General features: G+C 40.8%; 1 protein-coding gene across 6 annotated transcripts in view; it reads right to left on the bottom strand.

Moving 5' to 3' along the window:
- The window catches only part of bru2 (bruno 2), a 54,062-nt gene that overhangs the window by 12,880 nt on the left and 14,347 nt on the right, over positions 1 to 26,835 (bottom strand). For 3 of the 6 annotated variants that reach the window (XM_017244271.3, XM_017244272.3, XM_017244277.3), the window contains exon 5: positions 25,265 to 25,313. In XM_017244271.3, coding sequence (XP_017099760.2) covers positions 25,265 to 25,313 — 49 coding nt within the window. Of the gene's footprint in view, positions 1 to 14,563; positions 15,080 to 18,123; positions 18,381 to 21,595; positions 21,850 to 25,264; positions 25,314 to 26,835 lie in introns of those variants that run through there. The other 3 variants (XM_017244276.3, XM_017244273.3, XM_017244274.3) reach the window with 3 other exon arrangements.

Raw genomic sequence — 26,835 nt, forward strand, 5'->3', positions numbered from 1 at the left:
GGCACATGTGCAAAATTTATTTGAGGTTAGTTCAGGTGTGACACACGAAGTAACATTTTATATATTTATTGTATGGATTTGCCATTTTAAGTTGAAACTTTGCCAGCGAGAGATAGCACGAAGGCAAGGGCTATGACAAAAGAAGGTTACAACTTATTGCAGGCACCTGAGTCCGCTGCGTCCTACTTTTCCTCCGCTCCGGCCCACATGCTTTCGCCCCCACTCGAACAGCTTGTTAAGGACCTCTTTTGTATTTGGCATCGCTGATTGGAAAGTTTTATGCGCACGTGATTCTTTCACCGCTGATAGGAGTGTGTTGGGCAAGTCCAGGGCAGAATAAAATTCTCAAGCACTCGCCTTTGTTCGCGCAACTGATGGGCGTTAAATTGGTTGGCAGTGCAAGTGGTCTGAAAGTGGAAATATGCTCCACAAATACACCAATCCTCGGTGCTAGATTCCAGAGTTTTATAAAATGTAAATTATTAGTCGGTTTTCTCACAGTGCTGCGTAAGTCCAAGACACAACAAAAGCCTGTCGCTCCCAAAAGTTCGCCCATAAAAAGCCCTTTCATTGAATAAATAATCCGGATTGAATGGGAGAGCCTCTGATTCATTGCGGGTTATGGCTCATTTCCATTGGCACTGTCGCATTTCGAGCCATCTCCGCATTAATTCGACTTTAGGCAGTTTATTATTTTCACCTTCTCGGCGGCCAAGAACCAGGAGTCTGGAAGCCGTCACCGATGGGGAATCTCATTTAAGTGAAGACTCTGCTAGTGCCCTTTTCTCCCGTCTCTTTCCTGCAGTTCGCGTCGTCTCATTCACTTGCTCAGTGTCATTCCTCTGGGCCATTACAGTTGCAGAAATTGCAATTTCACGACAATTACCACAAATTGGTTTCCTCAACTGGCTGGGCGAACATTTTCGTTTCGTCCTTCTTCGTGTCTTCCGCCTCACAATTATGCAGCAAAGTTATACGGATTTTTCGGGGGGTCTGGGTCTGGGTCTGGGATGGTGGAAGGACAACTTCCGCCTGCGGCATATGCATTGTAAGTTCATCCTTGGGCGCCAACTCTGCCATATGATGTCGTTAACTGTCTTAAGATTTATATGCACAGTCAGAAGCGGAAACTGCACTTATGTACTCGCCCTCGCCACCCTCCCCGGAGGATGTCCTCATATATTTCACTTCACACTTGAGACATCAACTTTTGTGTCAAGTCGGTTTCTGGCCCCGAATTTCCACCCCGGGCAAAGTTTGTCATGTGCATAATTTACTTTTTCCACATTCGCCTCTCTTATCTTATTAGAGATATTTTTCTGGGAAGTCAGCGAAGCATTAGATTGCATTCAATTTGCATCACAATTGAGCTGCTCGGCTTGGCAAAAATCCTTTGGCGGCTCTTAATTATTTTGACAGTCCTGTTTGTTTGGCATAAACAAATTAGAAGACTGTCGAGCTTCCCTGATTCAAGATGCCCGACATGTTTTATGGCGTGACTGCCAGAAGTCACTTGAAAGCTGACTTGAAAAAATACAAGAAATTGTGAAAGAAACATTAATTTCTCCAAGTTATTCGGTTTATTGCTTTCTCAATATGTCAAACGCATTAACCAGAACAACTGCATATCCTTGCGAGCAAATGAAGCGGACAAACTTTTACCGAATAACTGCAGGCTTTCCACCCGGGGCTGTCAGCCGAGATTTGCATACATCGGATGGCACTGAATTTGCAACTAATGTGGAGCACATTTAAATGAGTACGAACTGAGCCGGGCGAAAGGATAAATGTTAAACACGCCAGCCAGATTTATACAAAACACACACTCGCCTGGAATTGCGAGCTTCGAAATGCCAATTGGCGAAGGAGCAGCTCGAACATTATTCAAAGCATGGCCAGGGGCTACGAGAAGCTGTAAAGTAATACATATGTAAAAACAGATGTGAACAAGCTAGCTAATGGCAACGCCACCAACCGCCCCCACACAAGGGTCATAAATTCAGATGCAGCTTAACAATGGGAATTATTCGAATACAGCTTTCGGGTATATGTATATGCTATGGATTTTTGAAGCCATTCAACGGTGACTACCTGTCTATTTTGAAACTAATTGGGTCTTGGATTATCGTAGATATCAAATGTAGATAATTGAAGCCACATCAGCATCAGAGAGACAGGGTCTATCAGGTTTCAATTAGGGCTTGCATCGTGCACTAAGCATAATGCGCAGCGCCAAAAACATGGAATAGGTACATACGGCAGGATGTCGCACTTCAGAGATTCCAACGATCCGCCGTCTGGGAAAACAGTTAACGTTTTCAATTATAACATAAACACTTGGATAACAAAAGGATAGCATACAAAGGCTACACCTGGAACAAATTTTAGACCTCGGGCTAGCTTTGAAGGAGTCTATACTTTAATAGTAGGAACTAGCCTGGTATATACCTGATTGCCCTCACACTGCCTTAGAAGCCGTAGTATATATCTGTACTAACATCTGTACATTTCTCTCCCTGTAAGTGGCATCCGTTGGTCCTGTTGCTCTTACTGCGTGTGTACTGTACAGATTAAGCGCCGAGTACCCACCAGGCCTGATAAATGAAAACGCCAGGCACACATATGCAGCAACAACGGCAGCAGCAACAATTTTGAAGTGCTGCACGAGTCGGAGGCAACTTTTCACATATTTGTATCTGTTTGTGTTGTTAAGTAGTTTGGGCGTTGGCAACTGCTGCTGCCTGATTCCCAGCAGTCTCAGCTGCATAAATATTTATTGCAGAAATTTTCATGTGTGCCGTGGAAGGCGAAAACTTCCATTGCATACTTTTGGACAGGGGTGGCGATACTCGACGGCAGATCCATGCATACAAACTCCAGGCCCATAATTAATTTAAAGGCCCGGCCATCGAGAAAAAATGTTGTAAACTGCTGAAATTATGGGGCTCATTGCTGGTCGGGTTGCCTATCAAAATGCACTAAAATGCGAATTACACATACGACCCTCTATGTGGCGGAGTAACTCTGCGCAAATTGTTCGTTTTCCCCCGCCGACCGAGTTTATAGCCAGGACCTGCGGGACCAGACAACCCAAACTTATTGCGGTGCAGAAATTTTTATGTTTTAATTCAATTAAGCTCCCTGGCGGTTTCCGGGGGTGGGCAGGGTCTCCTGTGGAAGGGACCTCTGCGGGCGACGCATTTAATTCGCACAAATTTTCGACATTTCTTTCCCGTTTTCTATGCCCTCCCCGCCTGCTCTGCGCACCATATTTGCATAATTTTGCAATAATTGACAAGCGGAAAATGTTGATGCGGCAGCGGAAATTAAAAGCGAATTTCCAACAAAACTTTTTGCGGGACATCCTTTTGCCTGAAATAATTATGAGAGTGTAATTACGTTTTTTACGAGGAAAACTCAAATATTCTTTCTTTGACGGGTGATTAGTGGTAATGGCGTTTGAATCAGAATCATAATATGTGGCTTCTTTGGGGATAGTTGTTGACTTTAAATAAGTTCGTTTGACTAGCACCTTGTTTTTAAAACTATCATGGTAGATTTCTATTTCTCTTAAAGCTATATTTATACATTCCTCTGTTACTTAATGCTTAGCGTTCATTATGACTCGGAAAGGCCTTTGATCAAAAATTAGAACTGAAAAGTCCCGCCTAGCTCATCGGGACTTCATGCAGCCGCAAATACAATTAACTGTCACTTCTGGCTAACGACATTCGTTTCGTCAGCCACAGGACGAATCATTATAATCATGGTACCCTATTACAGATCCGGTCCCTAATACCGTCCCTTTCTCCGCGGTTCCTCTATTGGACCACTGGCCGAGCCGGCGTCATCGAATCCGTTGACAGGAGTCGAGAGTCGGGCCCGGGCACGTTTCGATTACGTTGGCAACACTTCCGGCCCCCGAGCGCCACAATTTCCGCTGCAGGAGGAGTAAAAAGTGCGGGCCAAGCCCCCGAAGATGAAGATGTGGGGCTGTTGCAATAGGCAACATGCCAGGAGCGAAAAATTGCAGATTCGTGGGGCATTGGGGCACTGGGGATGGGAATGGGGAGTTGCTGATTTTTTCCGTTGGCTTGAAGGGTTCATTTGTGTGTTATGCGAGCAATATTTTGCCTTTTGCTCTACTTTCTACTGCTTTTATTGGTGGGGTATTTATGATCCGTAGGAGTACTTAGTAAAATACTATTGGTGTAATTTTTCATCAGTAAAAAGTTAAAGCTTTTAATTCAATGATAGAATTGGGTTAACCCATATAAAAATATATATTTCGTTTCTATGAATAACCCTTTTTAATAAATTCATAATTTATTTATTTTTCTAAATATTGATGAATCAAGTCGTGTAAATATACTATACACGTTTAATAAATATAGTGCATTAGAATCTTCGTTCTCCCAATCATATTCGTGTTTTTTTATAGCTTCGCTTTGATACTTTTTATCCATTCAATGGCCGTTTCCGACCGCCTTTGTGCTCTTCATTCAATTACCGCTGCCAGGGGCTATTGCTATTCTAATGTATTCCCTTTTAATGCCTGACCGCCCCGCAGCCCGTCTCCACTGGGCCTGGCAGGAATGTTCTCAAGTGCTTTACTGGCAAGTTGCCCCAAAGATGTGAAATGCTCGCCAGGGGACCGACGAAAAAACACTGGAAACGGTGATGAAGGCGAAACAAAACTGCAAGTGCAGGGATCAGGGTGTGGTGGTGGCCATCCACTCCATAAATACTGTCTAATATGTTCCCATTGCTGGCATATTATTTTTTATGTATCAATATTTCCTCTAAAATCTTGGCAAGAGTCGGCACTCGGAGGTTGTTGAAATGGAACTACAAAGGAGCTTCGTCTCAAGTGGCCCTGGGAATCGACTTAATGAAAAACCACTTGGCCGACATCAATCAGCAAACGTACATCTATGCTAGGCATTTGGCTCCGTAATTGCCATTTGAATTCAACATTTTATTATAGCTTACTAATTGACAGCATAATCAAGCATTAAAATGTCAGTCGAGTGCACCACCAAGATGCCATTCATATGATTCGGAAGCCTGACAGGTTGAGCCACTCTGGAAGCTGCATCTCAGACCCATAGATCCTCAGGTCCATGTCCGGAGCAAATGATTAATTTTAAATTTGAATTCGAAATTAAATTTGGTTTTTTGCTATTTCATGTGTTTGCGGGTCTGGCTCGCCCGCAAACTGGTTCTATGACGCACGTGCTCTGGAGACAATAAACGTTTTTGTTTCGGCTCCGGGGGCGGGGGTGTTCAGACATTCATAAGATACTTCTTGACGTCGTATCTTATGTCACTTTATCTCTCATGCCTTGCTGCACATTTAATCTGGTAGATGCTCTCCACTCCCCCATATCTCGGCGCTGTTTTCCAAGGTGTTTCTGCATATTTGTGGTTGCGAGATGTCACGTCAAAGGTAATTTTGATTGCCAGTCAGTCTCTGAAGTTTCTGAAAATGCCTTTTGCCAACAAGTTGCTCAAATCTTCTACCCTACGCTCGTAAAATGCCTCAGCTTGTCGCTTATAAGTTGACTTTTTTTTATCATTTTATTTTTTGTACCTGCCTTAAATTGTGCTTTGCATAGTAATCAGGTAGAGATCTATACTGAAGAAAATTAGATGACTTTTGGTGATTCTACGGAGTAACGTATAAGGTGGAAGCTGAAGAATGAATTTTGAAGTTTAGAAATCATTCATAATCTGGCATCGATTAATCTGGCATAGTGAGGCCTTAAACATTGCATTTTTCAATAGGACTATTAAGCTATTAGGCGTCTGGCTGCTTAATTTGAATGCCCGGCACCTTTCCGTTGTCTAGATATAAGCCCCTCCAAAGCCCATGAGGCATTCGCAACACATTCTGGGCCGCCCGAACTAATTAGCTTAAAATTCCTGAAGCGGAATTCATTATCCACCCTGGCATTGGACCCTGGAAGATACCGGAGCAGGCATTGGAGCAGAGTTAAGAATAACCAACTGGTGCAGTTTATAATATATCACAATGCAGGCAGGATACCCGATTGGTCATGCCCTACTGCTCCGATAAATAGGCAATAATTGGGAATCTGCTTTTGGTTACATTCCAGGCTCAAAGTTTGTGTCTTGTATTTTAAAGGGAGCTCTGTTTCGAGGCTCATGTAAATATATGCAGATGCCAGTCCACACAGATACTCGTGGCATGTGCGCTGGTATCTGTTAGAGGTGCTCCCCATTCGCCATGCGAATCAATTGATTACGTATTCCGCACTCTTGTGTATTTGTCGCGACAGAATTTCATTTCGTTCCTAGGGCGCATTCAGTCGATCGATCCACCCATTGAACCCCAGTCGCCGCCACCGGTTGCTATTTGAACTGTAACGCATTCAGCATTTGTTGCTCTTGTGTATTGTCTATGCAAAGTTGTTGTTGCTCATTCTGCGGTGTTCGTTGAACTCGTACGCGGTTCGTTGTTCAACTTTTTGGTCACTTCTGCCCTCGACCCCGCCGAGGGAGGGGCGTTGCCGGGCCAATTGTCAAATGGCCAACATGTTCGCACAAATTAGATGCAGAGTGGTTCGATCATGCGAGGGAATCAAGGAACTTTCAAGGGATTGTCATAGAACAGGGATGAAAAATTTGTCTAAAATATATAGATATTTTAATATGCATTTTCTATAATTTCCTGAAGCTGGTTCTGAGCTGCGTCGTTTGGGGAACTGCAGCTTATGAGTGCTGACAGGGGGTTCGTCTTCATCTAAGGCCCTCCAGCCCAGCACGGCCCAGCCCTCCCCTACAATAACCCCACACTGACGGCTGTCTAACTCGGCGCATGACTTGCATGTCTAAGTGTGATGTGCGAAATGAATTGTTGACTTCGACTTTGTGACCAAAATCGCTGCGAGCGACCGCCAAAGCGAAACCGCCGATAAACAAGCACCACAAAGGGAACCAGAGAGTCAGAAAGCACAAAAAATAAAGAACAGGGAAAACGAAAAGGGAAAACTATAAATAAATAAAGTGCATGTATTTTGAGAGCAATTCGATGCAGGCGAACGACGAACAGAAAATAATAATTTTATGGCCGAGATCAAGTGACTTGAGGGGGGCGGTACCCACAGAAAGGGGGCGGCACCGAGCACCGGGGGCACAAGTCAAAATGGCTGTCAGTCAAAAGTGAAGTGTAACAGCTGCGGATGGATGTGAGTGTTACGTACGGCTGTGGGTTTCAGAATTTGTGGCGAGGCATTATAAATGTATTTCCACTTCCATTTCCCCCAATTTCCTACCCAGCCCCGCCCTGCTTACTTTCTTACCGTGTGCAAAGGCGTTAACATAAATGTAACACGTTCCACTGTGGTAACAACAACTGCAAAACAGTAACTATCCACATGTCACGTAGCTTTTGCATGCCAACGCCAGATCCCAACACCCCAAAGACCCCAAAAGTCTTGTGACCCGAAGTATCCCAAGAAACTGTCACATGGCAGACAGGAAACCCGCTGTAAGAAGAAGACTATCCAGCCGGAAGAAGTGACTGGGTTTGGTAAATTAATGCGAGGAATGAACCTTTAAGAGAACTCTTGCAAGTTAAGTCTCTCTGGGTTTCATTGACGATAGTATTTTTAGCAGCGACTTGCTAATTGATAAGCCATGAAACTGTGAAAGAGTTATGTAATTTTACTTTTAATAAATATTTTCATTAGAAGTCAATAAAACCAAAAAACATGTTTAAGATAATGGGGGTGTACCCAGTCGAGTAAACCGCCCTCTTTTGGAGGCAGAAGTTCTTTTTTCTGGCCACCCTTGCCCTTAATCTACCAATTTTTTCCATTGACTTGTACTAGAGTGGTACTACTAGTATAATTGATGAACAAATAATAAAGTGTGAAGAGCTTTTAGAAAGGTCTTTTCTGGTCTTACCTAAATATATTTTTACCTCTGAATACAAAATTAGTGTTGAATATATCTTAGCATATACCGAATACATCTGGTATATACATACGTCTACAAAAATCGGTATTACAAATCTATCATCGATCGGTCACACTTACGTGTGTTTCCGTCTCTTCTTTGTAAAATGTGAAACTGGCTGGTTGTGTGTGCAAACGAAAAGAATAATATAATTACAAATTGAATAACTAAATAAAACAGTGTTTTCATTTAAACAATTAATTCAAAGGCTCAGTTTTACAACAGGTTATGGGCCCAGTTCACTAAAATCATATATTTCAAAGTTAAATAAGAATTATAAGTTTTTTTTGTTCCCTTATACATTATTGTGAAATTCCGAAATAAAATATGGCCGACAGAGCAAAGCGTAACATAAAACCTTTTGATGGCGAAAAATATGCTATGTGGAAATTTAGAATTCGTGCACTTCTTGCCGAATTAAATGTGTTAAAAGTAATTGATGAGCAGGAACCAACGGAATTAGATGAAGATTGGAATAAAGCAGAAAGATGTGCAAAGAGCACTTTAATCGAGTATCTCGGTGACGCGTTTCTTAATTTCGCCATAGGCGCCGGAAAGACGGCGAGTCAAATTTTTAAGAATTTAGATGCGATATATGAGCGCAAAAGTCTTGCATCTCAGTTGTCCGTCCGCAAGCGTCTTTTATCACTAAAGTTAGGGAGTGAGACAGCACTAGTGAGCCACTTCAATGTGTTTGATGAGTTAATGAGTGAGTTAGCTGCTGCTGGTGCAAAACTCGAAGAGATGGACAGGGTGTCTCACTTATTGCTTACTTTGCCAAATACATATGACGGTGTAATTACAGCTATAGAAACATTGTCTGAAGAAAATTTAACTCTAGCGTTTGTCAAAAACAGATTATTAGATCATGAGATTAGACTTAAAAATGAAAGCATTGATACTAGCAAGAAAATTATGAAAGCAACTGTTAATAATAATAATAAACATAATTATAATTACAAAAATAATAACAACTATAAATACAATAAATATAAATATAATAAAGGCAATGTTGACCGCAAACCATATAAAGCAAAAGTTAAATCTAATATAAAATGCCATCATTGCAAAAAGGATGGGCATATAAAAAAGGACTGCTATGCATATAAAAGAATAATAAATGAACAAAATAAAGAAAATAATAATAACAAGCAAGCACAAACGGCAACAACCCAGTCAGGTTTCGCATTTATGGTGAATAGTGAACCAAATACCAATTCGAGCAAAAATTGGAACTTCATCCTGGATTCTGGAGCCACTGACCATTTAATCAACAATGTGGCAATGTTTGCTGATTATGTGGAATTGGAATCTCCAATAAGAATTGCTGTGGCTAAGCATGGACAATATATATTTGCAACCAAGCGGGGAATTGTCCAATTATACAATGGCCACCAAATAACGCTCGAAGACGTCCTATTTTGTGAAGAGGTTGCTGACAACTTGATATCGGTAAAGCGTCTTCAAGAGTCAGGTATGACTGTTGAATTCAACAAAACTGGAGTAAAAATCACCAAGGGTGATATGATTGTGGCCGAAAGTACAGGTATGTACAATATACCAGTTTTAAAATTTACAGCATACACATTAAATGCACAAGATAAAAATATGTATCGTTTGTGGCATGAAAGGTTGGGGCATGTTAGTAAAGGGAAAATGTTAGAAATAAAAAGAAATAATTTATTTATTAATAATAATCTTCTGGATAAAGTATACCCTGTCGATGATATTTGTGAGGCTTGTGTAAATGGAAAACAAGCAAGGCTACCTTTTGAAAAATGTAAAATAAAAGATTTTATTAAGAGACCACTGTTTGTAGTTCATTCGGATGTGTGTGGTCCAATAACACCGACTACAATTGATGATAAAAATTATTATGTTATTTTTGTCGATCAATATACACACTATTGTGTAACATATTTAATGAAAAACAAATCAGACGTTTTTAATATGTTCAAAGATTTTGTAGCAAAAAGTGAGGCCCATTTCAATCTTAAAATAGTTAATCTTTATATAGACAACGGTAGAGAGTATTTATCAAATGATATGCGTGAATACTGTGTTCAAAAGGGTATCAGTTATCATTTAACTGTGCCTCATACACCTCAATTGAATGGTGTATCTGAAAGAATGATTCGAACCATTACTGAAAAGGCTCGTGCTATGGTGAATGGTGCTAAGCTTGAAAAAAATTTCTGGGGTGAAGCTGTATTGACAGCAACATTCTTAATAAATAGAACTCCAACTAGAGCACTTGGAAATAGCACAAAAACACCGTATGAAATGTGGCACGAAAGAAAGCCAAACTTAAAGTTTATAAGAGTTTTTGGTTCGACTGTGTATGTCCACAACAAAACTAGAAAAAGGAAATTTGACGAAAAGTCAATAAAGGGTATTCTTGTTGGTTTTGATAATAATGGCTATAAATTATGGGATGTAGCTGAAAGAAAATTCTTTGTTGCTAGAGATGTAGTTATAGATGAGCGAAATATGATAAATTCTAGAGCTAAAAATTCTAATATGGATCTCCTGAATGATAGTAAGGAAAATAAAATTACATATCTTCCGAATGAGAGTAAGAAGACTAATGAAAATAATTTCCTGAATGATAGTAAGGAAAATAATGAGATATATCTTCCGAATGAGAATAAGAAGAACAATGAAAATAATATCCTGAATGAAAGTAAGGACGAAAGTCAAGGCAAACTTCTGAATGATAGTAGGAAGAGTGAGCCAACAAATTTCCCGAATGAGAGTAAGGAAAGTAGTGAATTTGAAAAGCCTAGTGTTATTGTAAATAGTCAAAGCAACAAAGACTTAGTAAAGACCGGTGACGAGGAGGCTACTAGAAAGAGTATTAGACTACAGAATAAGCCTCGAATATCATATAAAGATCTTAACTCGTTCGTTTTAAATGCACATACACTTCTGAATGATGTCCCAAAATCATTTGATGAAATAGAGAACAGAAGTGACAAATCCCTTTGGGAAGAAGCTATTATGTCAGAATTAGATGCCCACAAATTAAACAATACGTGGACTATTGTGAAAAAGCCTGAAAATGTAAATATAGTAGATAATAAATGGGTATTCTCTTTTAAATATGATGAATTAGGAAATCCAATAAGATACAAAGCAAGATTAGTAGCACGTGGATTCACCCAAGAGTATCTTATTGATTATGAAGAAACATTTGCACCTGTTGCTAGGATTACAAGTTTTAGAGTCATATTATCCTTGTCAGTTCAATATAATTTAAAGGTACATCATATGGATGTAAAGACTGCTTTTTTAAATGGCACATTAAAAGAGGACATATATATGAAAATTCCTCAGGGCGTCTCAAGTGACAAAGAAAATGTATGCAAATTAAATAAATCAATTTACGGACTCAAACAAGCAGCCAGATGTTGGTTTGAAGTATTTGATAAAGCAATAAAAGAGTGTGGTTTTGAAAACTCACAAGTTGATCGTTGCATATATATTCTTAATAATGGTTCCATTGAGAAAAATATATATGTACTGCTGTACGTAGATGATCTTGTAATCGCAACAGCAGACATGGAAAGAATGACAAGGTTCAAAAGTTATTTAATGAAAAAGTTTAGAATGACAGACCTTGATGAAATTAGATATTTTATTGGCATAAAAGTAGAAGTAGGTCAAGATAGAATACACCTTAGTCAATGTTCGTATATTAAATCAATTTTAAATAAGTTTAAGATGAATGACTGTAAATCAGTTGATACACCTCTTCAAAGCAAGCTAAATTACGAATTATTAAATTCAGATGAGCAATCTGACGCTCCTTGTCGTAATTTAATAGGTTGCTTAATGTATGTTATGCTATGTACACGTCCAGATTTAGCGACTGCAGTTAATATTCTTAGTCGATATACAAATAAAAATAATGCAGAGCTATGGACAAGTCTGAAAAGAATTCTAAGATACTTAAAGGGTAGTATAGATATGAAAATGGTTTTCGAGAAAGATCCAAATGCTGAAAACATATTTAAGGGTTATGCAGATTCTGACTGGGGTGGAAATGAAAGTGACAGAAAGAGTACCACTGGTTATATTTTTAAAATGTTTAATTCTAATTTAATTTGTTGGAATACAAAAAGGCAAAATTCCGTAGCCGCTTCGTCGACTGAAGCAGAATACATGGCCTTATTTGAAGCAGTCAGGGAAGCATTATGGTTGAAGTCCCTATTAAAAAGTATCCATATTGATATTGAAAAACCTATAGTAATTTATGAAGATAATCAAGGCTGCATTAGTATAGCTAACAACCCATCATGCCATAAAAGGTCGAAACACATAGATATTAAATATCATTTTATAAGAGAACGAATAGAAACTAATGATATTTGTCTTGAGTATATTCCTACAGAGAATCAACTTGCAGACCTTTTTACAAAGCCGTTGCCAGCAACTAAATTTCTACAACTGCGTGGGAAACTTGGTATCCTTAAAGACTGAATTAAATGCTAACTACATATATAATTTCTTATTATTAGATTACATACTCAAACAAACAAAAAAAAAAAAACAAAAAAAAAAATATGAAAATAATTAGATAATAATTTGATTTAATTTTAATTTGATTAATAATTTCATTTAATTTTTAAAAGAAAAAAAAAAAAAGGAAAATGATTTGAAGTCAACATTATGTTTATGAACTGATTAATAATTTAATTTAATTTAAAGAAAAAAAAAAGAAAATGATTCTAAGTCAACATTATGTTTATGAACTGATTAATAATTTAATTTAATTTAAAGAAAAAAAAGGAAATGATTTGAAGTCAATATTATGTTTATGAACTTAAATCTGTAACCAATATTTTTGAATTTATGAATTGTCAACAGAAACGAAACTGTAACTATTATTTAAGATATCAAAAGTGATTTGATTGGGTTTTTCGGGGTTTTTCCCCAATCCATGCAGCGAATGCTGAATCAGAAAAAAAAGTAAACTTCCCCAGATGCACACAAGCCAAGTTGAATATATATAATTTAAGTAAAATATTTGTAATTCAATTTTTGAGGGGGCGTGTTGAATATATCTTAGCATATACCGAATACATCTGGTATATACATACGTCTACGAAAATCGGTATTACAAATCTATCATCGATCGGTCACACTTACGTGTGTTTCCGTCTCTTCTTTGTAAAATGTGAAACTGGCTGGTTGTGTGTGCAAACGAAAAGAATAATATAATTACAAATTGAATAACTAAATAAAACAGTGTTTTCATTTAAACAATTAATTCAAAGGCTCAGTTTTACAACAATTAGCATCTAAACTATTGGTCAGTAGGAACTTTGCAGAAAAGTATAATCACAAAAAATATGTTTTTCTCAGAGCTACTTCGAGAAAAGGGGATTAAATGTAATCAAAATAAAATTAGTTCGCTAACCAAATAAAACCCTAGCAAGCCAAACCGACGAATTTCAATGCTGCCCCTGAGCCCTGGTGCCCTTATCCTTTTTTGGTGCCCTTGCTGGGGAGCTCAGAAGTCCCTTGACAAAGCTAAAATTTAATTAGCCGCCCAGCAAGTGGCGTTTGCAAATGAAATTACACAAATACACTCACACATGCACGCACACAAAGGACGCGAAATGCAAACCGTACAGAGTAGACCCCCAACCCCAACCCCAACCCCCGGCACATTGGTTTAACATTTAGCCACTTGGCGCGAAAAGGAAATAAAATACACGACAATCCAACAAGAGGAGAAAAAACTGAACTAGCATCGAAACACGAAACACGCTTGCTCGCCCAACCGCCCGCCCGCCCGCGCTTTGTTGTTTGTCCGGAAAATAGCTCTGCTCTCCGCTGGCGCCCTCCAGCGGGCAGTTCTGCCACCCGCCCGCCTGACTTTGTAATCCTCGCGAGCTTCACAATAAACACGAAAATATAATTTGCAACGTTTTTGCAGGCGACGCGCTTCCGCTGCTCTGGAGCAGAAATGCAATGAGTTTTAGACAATATATGCTACAGTGAGAGGTCATTAAATGGAAAAGGTCACAAGGTAGACTTACTTAGACAAATAGACTTGGAATATATTTCTAGAATAGAAATGCTAGTAACGCAAATAGTACAATTACCTTATAGCTTAGAATCTTAACATTGGAATTAAAATATATCTCCCATTTTAAAACTTTTAATAAAATATAAGGTTTGTTTAAAATTTTCTAGTTAATATTTTGTTTTAAATACTATTTATGGAGAGAGTTTATCTGAATTTTTCAAATGGTTTTTCGATTTTCTTTGTAGTTAAAAAATAATTTATTGGGTAATTCTTTATGGAAATGTTAGTTAACCTTCTAACAAATTTTAATTAGTAGGATTTCTTTAGTCATACTTTATATTGTTTGGCCATTTTATGTCAATCCAAACCAAACATATACATATTTATTCTTGATTAGGATTTAAAGGCAATGTCCTTCTTATGTTATTGATATTTTCCTAAAAAAAACTATATTCTGTCCACTAGTTAGTAGTTAGTCTTTACTGTACTCGATCCGAGGGGCTTAGCTAGGTGGTGGTTGGCCGTACTAGTAGCACTAATTACCTGGAACTAAATATGGCGCCGGATTCGGTGGCGGCAGCCAATACGTTGCCGTTATCGCCGGATACGACTGATGGCCATTTGTGGTCATGCTCGTGGACACTGGCGAGGGATGTTGGTATTGGTGCGGGTGGTGCGGGGGCGAGTGCTGCTGATGATGTGGCGGGGGAGAGTCCGAGGAGGAGCTTCTGGAGCTCAGAGCATAGCTCATGATGCCGCTGTTTTTGTTGTTGCTGCCAGTTGATGCCGTTGGAGATGCTGCGTTTTTGGCCGATAGGGGGAGCTGCTCGCCAACATTTCCATTTCCGTTTCCGTTGATATTGTTCACTGTCGCTTTGTTGTTATTGTTGTTTAAGGCATTGCTGCATTCCACGATATTTGGGTTTTTCATGTTATTTATTGCCCGCTATATGGCGCCCCGACAGATGAAAAAAAAAAGTATCAAAGGGCTACCGAGCGCCTTTTTTGTTTAGGTTGCTGGGCTAAAACTTTGCTTTGCTTGTTTATGGGCCTCGTGGGCTAAATTAAAAACAAAAACCAATATTTTATATGTATTTATTTTCGCAAGGGCTGCCATTAAAATGCCACAATTATTCACTTGTGCATAATTTGAATTTTATTTGCCGCACCGATACAACGCACACACAATAACCGTTTGGTATTTTCTATTTTTTAGCCCACTCTCTTACGGTCTACCATTTTTGTATAACTAATTAATTTGCCATGTTTCCCAGTGGGACTGCAGTTTGCCATTTTGCAATAACGCCATATATTTTTTCGATGATTTTTTCGTCGCCAATTGTGTACTATTTACTTTCAGTTTGTTGCACATCCCATCAACGCACCGAGCGCTAATGTGGCAGACATGACCCGTCATATAGATGGTTGATATTTGCTTTTATTATTACGATTATTATGGCGATCACATAGCGCAGTTATTTGATTTTGCATTTAATGTTCGTTAAGGAGGCTCAGATAGCTACTAAAATCATCGAAAAAACCGATTCGAATAAGCCAAAAGCATATAATGGGACTCGCTTTCGCTCAAACTATTTTTATTGCATTTCATACTATGGAGTGGTAAGACACAATAATTAGTCCCAATACTAGACACTTTCAGATGTTTGGGAAAAGAATGGTGAGTACATAAGCACTTGGTTTAGAGTATACAAGCCACTCCCATCTGGTCCCAAGCTTTCTACTTTATATAGCACCTGATGAAGCTCTAATCAGCTTGGAAAGAAACGAACGTCTGTGTTTATTCAAGATGCGGGAGAGAACCCAGGGTAAATAAGTAACCCGAGTCCCAAGTGCGGAGTTTTGAGCTGGAAAACTAAACAAGCCAACAACTGTTCGACACCTAAATATATACACCATACAATGCGATTGTGAAATTTCAAGCTTATTTATCTAGCCCCCCCACTCCCCCAGTTGTTTGTGGGCTTGTGAAATTTGAGCTGAGGAATCGACAGCTTACGGTTTGGAATTTCCACAATGGGCTCTAAATCCGAACTATATATCTGCAGGGACTCTTCCTGCACCCTTGCTTTTAGAAAGCTAACTAATCAGGCCTCGCTCCTATCTCGTGAACTCATTCTGCCAAATGGATTGTGTGACTTGAGTGAATTTCGAATATTTTTTGGGAGTATTCGAGTCTTAATTTTTAGGTTTTCCGCCCGCCACCTGCCGGGCCGGTAGGCTGCGGGCTGTCTATTTTCGATTTCTTCGGACCCATCTAAAATTGACGTACGCCGGTCTATTGACAGACTGCCCAAAGAAGATGATGACGAGGCTGGGACGTCGGGCTGATGGCTTCTTGTTTGTACGTGGCCAACATATAGACATAAATATGCGTAAATAGACAAGTTTCTCTCCACTCGCCCCACTCGAAATCTCTCTCGGAATGTAAGTCGGATGAAAGTGCAAATATTGACAAGAGTTTTCATTTTGCAGGTGGCCGAAAGTGGAACATTTTCAGATGCCTGATGGCTGCGACATATGCAAAACCAATTGATTTGTGTTGCCCAACAAATTCAGACTACATGCCATATGAATATGAACACGTGTATCCACCAAAGTGCTTGTGGCCCCTGACTGACATTTTCGTAATCATTTGGTGACGCTTCGCTGGGTCCTCGACGAATTCAAATGGTGGAGCAATTTTTTCTAACCGAGCTGATTACCTGAAGTTGTGCCTGTTTTTTGGTTTAACCCTAATTCGGCCAACTTTGGACGCTATCTTGCTAAGTTGGCTAAAAACTCGCTTGCAATTATCGCATAAACTTCGCAATTACACTCTGAACTTTGCTTCCGCGACAGTGCCCCAATGTGGTTTGTTTTTGTTGCTGGTGCTTGTTGTTATTATTATTGTTGTTAAATGAAAATATTTAGAGCGTAAAGTTACGCTTTTCCATTATAAGCGGGCCATTCGAAGCATGATAAAATCTAACGTGGTGGTTTCGGCTGTGAAGAACATCGAAAGTGATACTACTTTGAAAGTACCCACTATTTATAGGTAGATTTTTAATACTTTCCACCACACAAGATGCCTAGCTCCGCCTACTATTCCTAGTTATTTAAATTATTTTCTTGAAAAATGTCTCAGGTTTTTGGGTTTTGACGAGCCGCTGACATTTCGTATTTAATATGGTGGTCTGCACCGTCAGTGCCTCCCCCCCTGTGTAGTTTGCTCGTGTGCGGCTCCTCAGAAATGAAAATCGAAAGAAAATTTGACAAGTGACAATTTCCGTTTGTTGACTTCGTCTTTGAGTGATTTTCCGAGGGCCGTACGCATTTGAGGCCCAGGTCTGGTCTGGTGATTCATTTTCGTTTCAAATAGCGTTACGTGAATGACAAAATTGGATTTGTACTATTTCCAATTCTAACCGAATGTTTACCCAAATGTTGTAGAAACAGAAACGCCTGAATAGTAGTGTTTCACTCGGTTTAATGAGTTGTTGAGTAAAGGTCTGAAGGCTGACCTTGGAGGTGGGAAAGTGTTGTGGGGGACGAGCGGGGTCTTCGCTCGAGGCTATTTACTTCATACTTGTGGACTGACAGACTGCCACACCCAGCCCAAGCTCACACACTCGGCTCAATCAGCCGCGACGCGAATTGGATCGGAAATCGTTTTATTTTGTTTGCCAACTTTTATTGGGGTGCAGCCTTCTCTTTCACCTCCAATACTCTCATCTCCTTCCCAGGGCCCATCAGCTGTTCTCTATTCTATGCATTGTTCTGAATTCAATTATTTTCGATGCGATCGCCGCTTTGTATCCACAGGTAAATAGGGTTGAGCAACGATTGCACGATATATCAATGTACAGTGGGGGATTTCGATGGAAATGACTTTGTACTTGGACTGGCAATTGAGCAATCCCCTCCCCCCTATGCACTGTACTTTAAACTAAACCAGGTGGGTTTCTTATCGTCCGCTAATTATTCAAATGCTATGTGCATTTTGAAGCCTCGTTTGCATATTCGAAAATGGGCTGCGTGTTCTTTCGATTTGTTACTGGCAGCCACTCTGGGGGCATCTTCTGGTACTGGTTCTGGGAGTATACCTGGAGCTGATCCCGACCCTCAACTTTGACGCGCGTGCTCATAAACGTAATGGCTCACAAATTGGGGTTTTTCAATCCGATTAGAGTGACGCGGCTTCGAGAGTATCGGGAGTACCCGCAGTACTAGATACTCGTAGAGAGTTTCGACACTTCGTTGCGCTTGGGGTTTGTTTTATTTGTAAGTAATATTTCGGCTTTTTTTGGAGGGGATCCGAAAACGCGACTGATGTCTGGGCGATTGAGTGACAAACTGCTGGCGACGCTTTTTTTTCGCTGCCGTTTTTGCGCTTCGTTCGGCGGTTTATTTTACTCGATTTCTGTAGTTGTAGCCGTTCCTGCTCTCTATGGCTGTGCTTGTGGTTGTACCGCGTATGTACTTTAGCCATTGTGTACTCAGTTCTCGATGAGCCGCATGGCGACGGCAACGGCAACAGCAACAGCAACAGAAGCGAACAGTTCGAATACAACAGAGAATTATTATCATTATTACTGCCGCCATTCGGGGTTCTGTGTCGAAACGACAATAAGAAACGCGTGCTGGCCAGGCTAGAACGGGGAAATTATGAAGATTGAACGATCTCTAAAGAGCGCCCCGATGGGATTGACAGATTGTTTAAATTTGCACAACAAATGGGAAATTAAAAACAAATTTTAAAGATCTCATATGCAGTCATAGGACTTTCCTGCCCTATTATGAAATAAACATCATTTCAGTCCCCAACTCCAGCTCGGCTCAGTTTTCCGTTTCCGAGCCACGTCTGTCATTGCATCTGTTACACGTAGAGGCTACTTATATGGTACTCTCATATGTGTATATTTTTATAAACACTCGTGTTTCGAAGTCGGAACTTCTCTACCTGAGAAGGCCTTCAGCTGGGGTCTGGGCCTCGGACTGGTGTTTATTTGAGCTTCGCGTCTCGACAGTCCATCGCATTCAAGACTGTTGGCGACGGACTGTTTAGTTTATCAGTTAGCAGTTCGCAGCTAAAAGCTCCGGCCGAATGGCTGGGAAGCTGGATCATAATTCAGCAGAAAATTATAAACACATTCCGTCACTTGACCCTTGAAAACTGATTTTCGGAGCTAGCTGCAGAAGCCCAAATTTAAAACACAGACGATGGAAGCGTATTCCCTTCTTATCTGAAAAGCTGAATGGGAAATTTAATTAAAACTGAATTGAAAACAAAAACAAGCCGCACCATATGCCGCAACAAGTGCGAGGGCATGGGGTGGTATTATAAAACAATACGCCCCCTAATTACAGACAGAGATACAGATACAGAGCCGCAGATACAATGGGCAGCCACTTGAAAAGAACAGACGCGCGGGCCATTTTCGATAATTGAAAATAATAATTAAAATTCTCTGATTTAAGGGAGGGTAAGCTGGCGAATAAAAGAGGCAAGGATCGGCACTGACGTCCACAATTGGAGTGGAATGGGGCCTGCATACATAATGCGTTTTGTATCTGTTAGTATGCAAAACTTGTCGCCTCGCCCGGACTATGCTTTTTCCTTCTCTTTTGGGTCATAGAGCCCGTTAGCCGTATTTGTCCATCAGAAGTCATCGAGAAATTGGTTGTCATTCACTTTGCGCCTCGTCTTTGTTCCCCAGATTTCAATGGAACTTCTAACCCTTCGGGCAGCAGGGGCGTGCGTGATTTCTTCAATTAATTGCTGTCTCCAGCTCCGGTTCTCCAGCGGCTGCCAAGAACTTCGGACGTTGCACAATGTCGTAGTTTTTTGTCGCTAGTCCCCCATTTTCTTCTCATCATTGTCTCCACCTAATTGGACGACCAATGAAGACTTGTCGGTCTATTGTGCAAGCTGCAAGTGCAACTGCCACAAAGGTCCCTGAAAATATGCATAATTCTTTGTCAAACAATGCCAATTGTCTAGGAATGGCCACAAGAATGTATTAAGCTCTGAGTAGAGTTTTACAATCAAAAGGCCTCAAAGAAAAATGAACAAAAACCCTTAAGTAATTACATTAATATAACAAGTTATCATTTTGTGTCAAGACTTGGTTACTAGCTCTCGAATTCACTAGCACTTCGGGGTAATTTCTGATTAAATGTATATCATGAAACTCCAAGTGTAGCTTTTAAGTGGACATGTGCTTTAAAAGGAAACGGTTCTCTGGAAGACTCTACAGCCACATTGATGGCAATAATTTCCCCACACCCATAAACCAACTCCAAGCGGAGATACTTTCCTCCGCAATACATCATCTTGGCTTTCCCATGCATCTCCTCCACGACGTAGCCGTTTTGGCTCACAAATCTAGCAATTATTCACATATTTCAATTACCGCTCGTCAAGCGTAAGAAATGTCTTGTGCCACACATGACAAACTGCAGCTGCGAGTGCAACTGCCACTGCAGCTCGAAATGGCAATTGCAGCGCAGAATGCAACGCACTTTCAACACGCAACTAACGAAATTTCTCCAATTGGAGTGGCATTCTTCGAATACTCGGTCGATACACACGCAACCTCTCAGATAGAATCGGCGGCCCGGAGCTACTTCAAACCAAAACACCAAACAGCTGACCAGAATTACATAAACAGAGCCGCCTCTGAAAGAGCTAATTTCTGGGCGAAAAAACTAAACAATAATAATAAAATTGAATTCAAAACTGGTTGGGCCGCAGCCGGTTCGCGGTTCGCGGCAAGAGATTAGTTGGGAAACTTTCGAGAGAATCTGGGAGAAGCCGGCCGAGAATGACTCAAGCTGCAACCGCAAAGATTATAATTTATTTACTCGGCTGGCTCGGCTGGCTCTGCTCTTTCTATCGTTTTTTGCTCCTTGTGCACTTAATTATTCGCCTGGCTTTTTGCATAATGTGTTTGTTTTCGATTTCATCGCGTGTTTTTGTTGCCATAAGTATTTCTGTGTTTACTTTTGTCAATTGGCAAGCGGATGACAAACCCAATCGGCCAGTCGGCCAAGCTATTCTGGCATAGGAAATTAATGTTTAATGGCATTTATTTTGGTCGTCGTCGGAATCGAATGCGAAATATGCGCGACGTATGCTAGCTTGCCCCGGTGTTTTTGTTCATTTTTTGGCTAAAGCCCATTTGCCAAACCTATTAACTTAATGTCTGGTAAATTTTGAATTATGTGAAAGTTCTCTAATGTGGCTGAAACTTTTTTAACGAGCAGATGAGTGGACGTTTTGCCAACAGATGCACAAAGCTCCTGGCTTGACACAATTTTTGAGCTACACTTCTGTCTCGGATTTATGGCCATTATTACAAATATCTTATTGGCTCACTGCACAGTGGGCAATCGGAAATTACTTAATGAACCGTCATTGAGCACTAGCTTATACATATCCAGTCGCTGGGGAACATTTCAATCAATTGGCTTTTTCAATTGGTTATCAGTGTCTGTGGGATACACTGGGCGAGCGTTTCGTTTTTCAATTAGGCACTGCGGCTGGCGTAGATTTAATTTAAAGAATTTCATTACTGTGTGTGTCTGCGCCGGGAAGTTGATTCGAGTTGACCAACGAACCAACCGTTCCAACCACAAGCAGCGGCGAAGATACGGAGATACCCGCGAACGTGCCGCGAATGAATGACAACTGGCGACAACTACAGCACGTATCTGTCGGATACTTGCGCGCGACTATTGGCAAGGGATCCACTGGGCACCGAACCGAAAGCAAAGACCGCAGCGAGCTAACGATCGCCGATCACAGCGATCAACCGGCTGACTGAATTGAACTGAGTGCGGCCTGCAAACAGAAAACCGAACCCCAAAAGCCCCCAGCGGCCCCTCGGATCAATTGCGCTGCACTTCGAGATACTTTCGCGGCTGGCAATGCCGCGCTTGCCGGCCGATCGCTCTCTGCCAGCCGTGCTCTCCCTCTCTCGGAACAGCTGTTCGGACACTTGTGGCTCGCTCACATTAAGGCCAATTAGGTACGCTCGTTGCCTGCCTTTTGCCGTTTTGTTTATTTATGTTTGCTTGGCGGCAGAGTCATAGCAGAGTCAGTTGACAGAAGTGACTCGCTCGCACTCTCTCTCTGGGAGTGTCTCTGTCTCTGTCGCTCGGATTAGTGCCGGGTTGACTCAGCGGTTTTCCGGCCAATGGAGCGGATACTTGCTGATTGAAACGAGCGTTTGCACACTTTTTTCAAACTTAATTAATTGTCGTTAAACAACTGGCTTTGGATTAAGCTGGGGCGATTATAAAGGGAATTAATACTTTTTATGGCTTTTTTAAGCGTTTATGTTTGAAAACTTATTTTGTAAAATATAAAATATATTTTTGCAAAGAGGTAAAGTAACTCTATTTGTTCACAACTTTACTCATAGGGTTATTTTCTCTCTATGTAGTTCCACTCAGGCTTAAAACACTAATCCTGTAATACTCTATACCTCATAAAGCTATGAAGCGCTTTCCCAAGTCTCGCCAACCGACTCCTCCTCCCAGTACTCAGTCCGACAACATCACACGTCTTGAGGCAACAAAAACAACTTTTCTAACAAATTTAATGCCATGTCAAAGTTGTGTGCCCACTTGACAAGATCGCAACGACCTAAAAGGTTTCGAGACGCGAGCAATTAACATCAGAGCTAGAAAAAACGAGCCAGCGCAGACACTGGTCGGGCGTTGAGTACGTGTATCTGTATCTACTAGATGTATCTAAACGGGAGATCACGTCGAGCAGGGCGCACGAAAATCAATTGAGGAACGGACTTGCGAAGCCGGCGAGCGCAACATAAAAAAGCGCTTTGTTTTCGCGAGGCGGGGCCCGCAGAACGCTTTATAATTGAATCGAAAAGTGTGCTAATGCGCCCAGCGTCGAGTATCTTGCAGATACCGGGTCGCACACATCTGCCAACTGAAATTGCAAACATGAAAATGCATTCTCAGATCTAAAGATACCGCCTCCGAACCAGAAGCCACTTAAGCTGTTGACGCCGCAGAAGCATTTTCATTGTGCGAGGTTGTGCATTGGAGCTTACTATACTTGTACAGTTTAAAAATCACATTCAGTTTGTTAAATCCCAAAGCAAAATGAAATTTTGAATATTTATTTCGACCTCTGCCGACCATAAGCTGCGCTTTTCCAAATTGATTTGACACTGTCAGCACCTGACAATTTGCAAATTAATAAACCCATTAATTCGAAAGCCAACAGGCATATAAACAAAATCGTATTCATAAATAAACTGTTGGATGCATCTACTTGGACTCGGCTGGCATCTCATTAATTTAAGTTGATTGTGAATTTGGCTTTCTGGCCAAATCGGAGGACAAGGACGGAGACAGCAGTCGATGGCGGTCGGACAGGGACGGCAGCCAGAACAACAAAACCAACAGGCATTCTGAGCCAAGCCAAAAGGGCAGGCTAAAAAGGCGGACAGCAGCAACTACGACGACAAACGGCAGCTAAAAGTATTTAGAATTTCTGGCATTTTGTCAAGTGTCGCCAAAACATTTCGCACAACACGCACAAGCGAGTGAGATGGGGATAGATTCGGAGAAAGATACAGTGGCAGGGCGAGGCACCGAGGGAAAGGGTGCATAATATTTCTATGCATATACAGACTACTTAGAACCGACCTGCACTTGTTGCATTTGCAATATTTGTGTGGCATTTGAAAATGTTTGGCATGTATTCCGCCGCAATACCCTTGCTTGAAAAATGATTTAGGGACATTTTTGTGGAGAGTAAATCATATCTTGTAATTGCAAGTTATTTTAAGCCCTGAATTGTTATAGAATTTGTTGAATAGGGTATGCCACTAATAATATGTTTTCCATTAATTAAAACCTCTCACCGAATGTCCATTCGATGTGATTGCAAGTGACAATGAGAAGCAAAGGCTTCGCTGAATGTTTAGACACTTTTTGTTGCTAACGCACTCTCGGCCATTTATCTTAATTCCGAGCGGCGTTATTTGTTAATATTTTGGTTTACGAGGCGAGAGAACCAGAGTGCTTTCCTGCTCAGATGGGTGCCAATTTTTCGTTAATTTACCATAAAATTTCGGTGCTACGTATTTTTAATTTTGTGATTTATTTTTGTCACGCGTCCACTCTCGTAATCTCGGGCCGAACAAAAATACATCCAAATGGCTTTCGGATCATTGGTTTTTTTAAACGGATCTGGCCCTTGAGCCACTTGAACAGAATCGAAACAGAAGGAAAGCAATTATGTAAGTTCCCGGGGGAGAACCGTAGCAGAGGAAGGCCACTGAAGACACAAAGAGGGCCTGCAATCGATGGACACCGAGGTGAATGCGAGCGATGCCCTAAACATTTCCGCTGCACTCCGGCAATTCGAAAAACACCAAGGAATACCAGAGTCGCCACACACTTGCACTCGCAGTCTGAAGCGGAAACGGAAACGCATTGCATAGGTGGGGGCAGGAGAGTCGGGGCCATCGGCTCCACTTTCTGCGATAGTCAGAAGGCGTACTAACGATTTTCCGATTGGAATTCCGGAACAAAGGAGCTGCAAGAATCGCTGAGATTGCCACTTTATTTGGCGTTATTGTTGTTCGTGTAAGGGATAGGTGTGGAAAGGATAGTGCCGATATGCATTGAAAGGATATGCAGCACATCAGCGACTTCATGCATACATTTATAAATCATATACATTTTCTACACAGATTCGCTACAAACTTAGATATCGGTCTATTATACATATGTACAAGTATGTATATCCCTTGTACATGCAACATTTCATCACTTTTGTTCCAGACACAGACACTTTTTCTGCCCTCTTGATTCGGAAGGCTTCTCTGCCCGCTCAGCACACTTTCTAATCGATTTATTGGTCTCACACAATCCAACTAATGCAGGACTGTAGCCAGTTAGTCGCCCCACTCGCCCCCATCCTGCTCCTTTTTTTTGCCTGTCAGTTTGGGCATTATTCATTTTCATTGCCATATTCTCTATTCGAGTTCTTTTTGCCGGCGTTGTTTTGTGTAATCAAATACAGACACTACATGCTACTCAGCTCCATGTCCTTCATGCAAGTTTCTGATTAAGCCCAAAAGGCTTCGTTCCCCCACACACAGCCGTACACTTTCAAAAAAGAAGGATAAACTTGGCAGGAAAGGATGGGAAGACAGGGCAAATATGGCCCGAGACAATGACTAAAGACTAAAAGGAACTTACCGTTTCGGTTCTCACTGTCCGCCGGCTTCATCTGAATGGGATGGTGCATCTGTCAAAGAGAAAGAAAAATGGAAAAATGCCATAAAAAATCGAGTAATAAGTGCGGATGGGTCTTCGATTGCAAAGTTCCCTCACTTTGCTCCCAAAATTAAATTGCTTTGTATGGCATTAAAGATGCTAAAAGTAGGGTATGAAAGTTTCCACGTTTTAGTTTCGAAAATAGAAACGACAAGGAAGTATCATTATTTGAGATCTTCTTAAGGCCACCATTTAACTAATGTTTTACTATTTCCCTTAACCGTTATCCCCCTAAGATCAACCTTGTCCAACTAGAACAATGCCTACATTAGTTTATTGAAGTTCACAATTGTATTTCGATTTCATTAGATTTCACTTTGGCCAGTCCCAATGCAAAGCACTAATGAAATATCCTGGAAAAGGGATCCTGATAAGTGGAAGTGGGCGTAACAAAAAGGAGCGGGCGACCCCATTTCATTAACGCCACCATTAGCACTTGAAAAATGCAATTCAATGCGATGCTTTTAACAAATTTCCCATTTATTTTACATTTGCTTGGCAAGCTGATAAGGTCCTGGGACCTGGGTCCTCAGCACTGTCAGGCAGGGACCATTACTTTGATTTCAATTAACTTTTCATTCAAAACGTTCGAGTAGCGCAAACGATAATAATAATACTTACAACGATATTAGAAAATGGAGCTTTCATTTCGAGAAACTTTCTCTATTGGCACTGGCGGTGAGAGGTGAAGGACCAAGTGACTGACTGAGTGACTGAATCCTGTTCAGCAAATTGAAATAAAATGGTCATGGGTTGGGGTTGAGGTTCGGCCGCATCCTTTTTCACAAAAACCCGACCATACTGTACTGGGAAAAGTCAAAAGGCTTCTGCACAAATTACGAGAAAATGTCACTGCCTCTGCTCCGCCAGTACTAGGACCTTCGTCCTTGTCCAGCCCCCGACATTGTTGCGCCATTTTGCTGGTCTATTATTCAAAATTGACAGTTGAATGAGTAAAATGGCCGCCTGGCTTTGAATTGGTCGTTTCTGGCGTTTCATTTAGCTGTCTGTCTGGCCAAGAGTCCTGCGAGTCCTGCAAGTGTGGATACATCCGTGCTTCTATGCTTATACTGGTGTTGGTCAATTGCCCCGGCTACCCTTTTCAATTTAATGCGATTTGTACAAAGTCAAATATAGTATATTTTTTCTTCCCTGATTGTCAATTAGCTGTCCAAATATTGTGGTTGGTTTTGGGGTTTGAAACAAAAATAGCGGAACTCTTTGTTACCAAATGGGAAACACTATAAAATAAATCCTCTTACTGTCCACTTGGAGGATTCTTTAGAAAAAGAAATATTTTTTTAAATGCATCTAACAAGATTACCAGTTAAGGGGGGGAGTTGTTTAATTTAGCTAAAATATAATTAAGTATTTCTTCGACAGCTGAAACAAATTATTTTCTCGAATCAACTTCCACAAACTGAATAAATGGAAAACAATCGGAATGCATTTTTAATAAACGGGCAGCCTTCGAGTTCCAAAATTGGCTCATA

The sequence above is a fragment of the Drosophila bipectinata genome, chromosome 2L (genome assembly GCF_030179905.1).
Source record: "Drosophila bipectinata strain 14024-0381.07 chromosome 2L, DbipHiC1v2, whole genome shotgun sequence".
Lineage (NCBI taxonomy): Eukaryota > Metazoa > Arthropoda > Insecta > Diptera > Drosophilidae > Drosophila > Drosophila bipectinata.